This window comes from Salvelinus sp. IW2-2015, unplaced genomic scaffold (assembly GCF_002910315.2).
Source record: "Salvelinus sp. IW2-2015 unplaced genomic scaffold, ASM291031v2 Un_scaffold1739, whole genome shotgun sequence".
Taxonomy (NCBI): Eukaryota; Metazoa; Chordata; class Actinopteri; order Salmoniformes; family Salmonidae; genus Salvelinus; species Salvelinus sp. IW2-2015.
Window position 1 is genome coordinate 347,979 of NW_019943123.1, and position 5,434 is coordinate 353,412.

At 41.1% G+C, this 5,434-nt stretch overlaps 1 protein-coding gene across 1 annotated transcript in view; it reads right to left on the reverse strand.

The window, feature by feature from the left end:
- Positions 1-2,593: 2,593 nt before the first annotated feature.
- LOC112071842 (dnaJ homolog subfamily C member 27) overlaps positions 2,594-5,434 on the reverse strand; it is a 19,423-nt gene continuing 16,582 nt past the window's right edge. Inside the window, exons 2-5 of the mRNA XM_070439531.1 lie at positions 4,728-4,810; positions 4,410-4,479; positions 2,803-2,963; positions 2,594-2,711 (exon numbers count right to left, since the gene is read on the reverse strand). Coding sequence (XP_070295632.1) covers positions 2,955-2,963; positions 4,410-4,479; positions 4,728-4,810 — 162 coding nt within the window. The 3' untranslated portion in view covers positions 2,594-2,711; positions 2,803-2,954. The remainder of the gene's footprint in view (positions 2,712-2,802; positions 2,964-4,409; positions 4,480-4,727; positions 4,811-5,434) is intronic.

Below are 5,434 nucleotides of genomic sequence, written 5' to 3' on the forward strand. Positions count from 1 at the left end.
ATGACATTATTCTGGTGAGCCAGGGTTTATTTATTATTCTATGGCAGGGGTTCCAAAACTTTTACACTCAGGCCCCTCTTCCAGCATTGGAGAACATGGTTTGTGTATGTGTGTCATTCAGAGGGTGAATTGGCAAGACACATTTACAACTCTGCTGGGTTTTTCACGCTCAACTGTTTCCCGTGTGTTTCAAGAATGGTCCACCACCCAAAGGACATCCAGGCAACTGGACACAACTGTGGGAAGCATTGGAGTCAACATGGGCCAGCATCCCTGTAGAATGCTTTCGACAACTTGTAGAGTCTATGTCCCGATTAATTGAGGCTGTTCTGAGGGCAAAAGTGGGTGGTGCAAACTCAATATTAGGACTCAATGTTCCTAATGTTTTCTACACTCAGTGTATAATGACAGAAGAGAAGCTGCATGTATCTAATTATAGACTGACAAATAGCCTACCAAAATGTCAGAAATTATAAGCAGAAACATACGTAAATCAGGCAAAATAATATCCTGCAACCCTTGTTAAACTGTAGCCTACAGCGCATTTTCTATATTAGCGGGTTACGGTCGGTGTGAGGTGTTCAGGTTCAGAACGGCTGTCAGTCAAAACCCATACAGCACTGTGAAGCGCAGAACCAGAGCTGTATAACATGTTACTACTGTACAGCCACTGTGTTCCAATTTAGAACCAGAGCTGTATAACATGTTACTACTGTACAGCCACTGTGTTCCAATTTAGAACCAGAGCTGTATAATATGTTACTACTGTACAGCCACTGTTGTTCCATTTAGAACCAGAGCTGTATAACATGTTACTAACTGTACAGCCACTGTGTTTCAATTTAGAACCAGAGCTGTATAACATGTTACTACTGTAGAGCCACTGTGTTTCCAATTTAGAACCAGAGCTGTAATAAATGTTACTACTGTACAGCCACTGGTTCCAATTTAGAACAGCGCTGTATAACATGTACTACTGAAGCCACACTGTGTTCCAATTTAGAACCAGAGCTGTATAACATGTTACTACTGTACAGCCACTGTGTTCCAATTTAGAACCAGAGCTGTATAACATGTTCTACTGTACAGCCACTGTGTTCCAATTTAGAACCAGAGCTGTATAACATGTTACTACTGTACAACCATTGTGTTCCAATTTAGAACCAGAGCTGTATAACATGTTACTACTGTACAGCCACTGTTGTTCCAATTTAAGAACCAGAGCTGTATAACATGTTACTACTCGTACAGCCACTGTGTTCCAATTTAGAACCAGAGCTGTATAACATGTTACTACTGTACAACCACTGTGTTCCAATTTAGAACCAGAGCTGTATAAAATGTTACTACTGTACAGCCACTGTGTTCCAATTTAGAACCAGAGCTGTATAACATGTTACTACTGTAACAACCACTGTGTTCCAATTTAGAACCAGAGCTGTATAGCGTGTTACTACTGTACAGCCACTGTGTTCCAATTTAGAACCAGAGCTGTATAACATGTTACTACTGTACAGCCACTAGGTTCCAATTTAGAACCAGAGCTGTATAACATGTTACTCTGTACAACCACTGTGTTCCAATTTAGAACCAGAGCTGTATAACATGTTACTACTGTACAGCCACTGTGTTCCAATTTAGAACCAGAGCTGTATAACATGTTACTACTGTACAGCCACTGTGTTCCAATTTAGAACAGAGCTGTATAGCGTTTCTACTAGTCAGCCACTAGGTTCCAATTTAGAACCAGAGCTGTATAACATGTTACTACTGTACAGCCACTAGGTTCCAATTTAGAACCAGAGCTGTATAACATGTTACTACTGTAAAACACTGTGTTCCAATTTAGAACCAGAGCTGTATAGCATGTTACTACTGTACAGCCACTGTGTTCCAATTTAGAACCAGAGCTGTATAACATGTTCCTACTGTACAGCCACTGTGTTCCAATTTAGAACCAGAGCTGTATAGCGTGTTACTACTGTACAGCCACTAGGTTCCAGTTTAGACATTTATTAGTCTGCCATTTCAACCCATATATGGGTACAGTGGTAAAGAGCTACTTTGACACAAATTGAAAGGAAATACAAAAAAAAGCAGAGATATGGAATGTGTTTGACCCCTGTTTCTGGACTGGGCTTAAAGGCTCCAGGTTTGCTCTTTGACCCCTTTCTTACCGTGTGGTCCAGGTTTGACCCCAGCATATCCCAGGAGTCCTTGCTGTTGCGTATGCGTCGTATGGTGTCGGCCTGCTCCTTGGTGAGCCGACACTGACCTCTGCCACCGGGCGCTTCCCGCCGTTCTCACACATGTCCGTTATGGAGGAGAAAAAACGCCTGGAGAACACACACAGGTCAGTACTGTCTGTCAATCAATCAATCAATCAATCAGTCTGTCTGTCTGTCTGTCTGTCTGTCTGTTGTCTGTCTGTCTGTCTGTCTGTCTGTCTGTCTGTCTGTCTGTCTGTCTGTCTGTCTGTCTGTCTGTCTGTCTGTCTGTCTGTCTGTCTGTCTGTCTGTCTGTCTGTGTCTGTGTCTGTGTCTGTGTGTGTGTGTGTGTGTGTGTGTGTATGTGTGTGTGTGTGTATACACACCTGGAAACATCTCACTGATCCCTCTCCGCTCTGTGCTGACGTCTCAAAGTAGTGGAACCTCTAGACTCCGCCCAGCTACCTCTCCCTCGTCTACCACACCGAGCTTAGTCAGGTCCACCTGGAGCACACATGCACACACACACACACACACACACTGCTAAGTCCAGTGAACCTGGTACACAGAGAAGAACAATCACACACACACATACCTTGTTGGCACAGACGAAAAAACGATGCTCTCCATGTTAGCCTGGAGCCCATCTCCTGTTTATCTCACCCAGCCAGTTGTCCAGCGCATCAAAACTCTCCCTCAGACCTACATCGTACACCAACACCACTCCCTGGTGTCCTTATAAACTCATTACCGAACCTGCAGAGAGACAGACAGACACAGACAGACAGACAGACGGAACAGACGGACAGACAGACGGACAGACAGACGGACATACAGACAGACGGACAGACGGACATACAGACAAACAGACAGACGACATACAGACAGAAGAGAGAGAGGACACACACAGAGAGACAGAGAGAGAAAGTTAGAGATGAGAGATCGAGAGAGCAATGAAATAGGCTAAATTGAATAAAACATGAGTTGCACTTCTCAGTACTGTGTTTGACTTAATGATGATTTGTGTAAAAGCAGCACTCCGACTAGAAAATAATTAACTGCTCCACATGAACAGCAGTACAGAAACAGCAGTACGTGTCTGTCTGTGTGTCATATTTATATATATATATATGTATATACACACACACACACACACACACACAACACACACAACACACACACACACACACACACACACACACACTACCGTTCAAAAGTTTGGGACCCTTAGAAATGTACTTGTTTTTGAAGAAAAAGCACAGCATCCGGAGACGCCTCTTCACTGTTGACGTTGAGACGGGTGTTTTACGAGTAACTATTTAATGAAGCTGCCAGTTTAGGACTTGTGAGGCATCTGTTTCTCAAACTAGACACCTCTAATGTACTTGTCTCTTGCCAGTTGTGCACGGGGCCTCCACTCCTCTTTCTATTCTGGTTAGAGCCAGTTTGTGCTGCTCTGTGAAGGGAGTAGTACACAGCATTGTATGAGATCTTCAGTTTCTTGGCAATTTCTCGCATGGATAGCCTTTATTTCTCAGAAACAAAAATAGACTGACGAGTTACAGAGGAAAGTTATTTGTTTCTGGCCATTTTGAGCCTGTAATCAAACCACAAATGCTGATGCTCCAGATACTCAACTAGTCTAAAGAAGGCCAGTTTTATTGCTTCTTTTATCAGAACAACAGTTTTCAGCTGTGCTACTGTAACATAATTGCAAAAGGGTTTTCTAATGATCAATTAGCCTTTTAAAATGATAAACCTGAATTAGTAACACAACGTGCCATTGGAAACAGGAGTGATGGTTACTGATAATGGGCCTCTGTACGCTATGTAGATATTCCATAAAAATCAGCCCTTTCCAGATACGATAGTCATTTACAACATTAACAATGTCTACACTGTATTTCTGATCAATTTGATGTTATTTTACATGGGACAAAAAAACTTGCTTTTCTTTCAAAAACAAGAACATTTCTAAGTGACCCCAAACATTTGAACAGTAGTGTGTGTATATATATATATATATATATATATATATATATATATATATATATATTTAAAGAGAGAGAGACTGGCCTGTTGGTGGCAGGATGCATGTCTGGACATGAGGGTGCAGACGTTTATCTGGTCTGACATGTATAACACGATGTTCCAGTATGTTAGGACGTAGATCCAACATGACCGAAGTAGTAAGGTACTGACCTCGTAGAAGAATGGGTGTCCTGCCATGTCAAAGATGTTCACTTTGATCTCCCTGTCACGCACCTGGACTCTGATGGACAACAAACACTCAAATCAGTCACACAGACTTCAAAAGTCTCCACATCAGTGGTTCTCAACCAGGGGAACTAGTAGGATTACTGGTATAATGCACATGGTTGAGAACCACTACTCTACAGCACACTTGTCTCCTCTCCTTTATCTGGAATCATCTGACAGCAATGGAACTGAACTGTGCATCTTTGGTCTACAAATGATTTAATTATTTTAATTTATTCATCGTCATTGGGGTCAACTTACTTGGTGACCCCATAGTCAATCCCTATGGTGGCCAGATACTTGGGCACAAACCTCTTCTCACAGTATCGCTTGATGATGCAGCTCTGCAATGAAGAAACCACGAGCTGTATCAACTAGGGTTAGATAGAGCAACATTACACATGTAAACTAAAGTCAGAATTCATTCTCTGCAGCAGTGGCCTGTGAAGGAATGGGTGCTCATTGGTGATGGTAAAAAATTCATTCATTGGCTACCCTAGCTATTCAAAATGGCACCTAGTCGGACCATTATTGTTGTTCCAGCTGGCTGCTAGGCCTTATTAGGTAGGTCATGTTAAGCATAGCACAGAGAATTTTCGAACCAACGTTTCCTTGCCGATACTTCCTCAATTCCAGACTTGGAAGAAAACACATCTTCTAAACTTCCATGTCTAGTTGCAGGGAGGTTCGTTTGAATTTATAAAATGCTCTGTTATTAAAATAAATCATTGAATTTATAAAATACTCTGTTATTAAAATAAATCATTGAATTTATAAAATGCTCTGTTTAATTAATAAATCATTGAACTTTATAAACATGCTCTGTTATCTAAATAAATCATTTGATTATTAGAAATGCTCTGTTACTTAAACTAAATCATTTAATTTATAAAATGCTCTGTTATTTAAAATACATCATTGAAGCTAATATTTATGAAATGCTCTGTTATTAAAATAAGATCAATCAA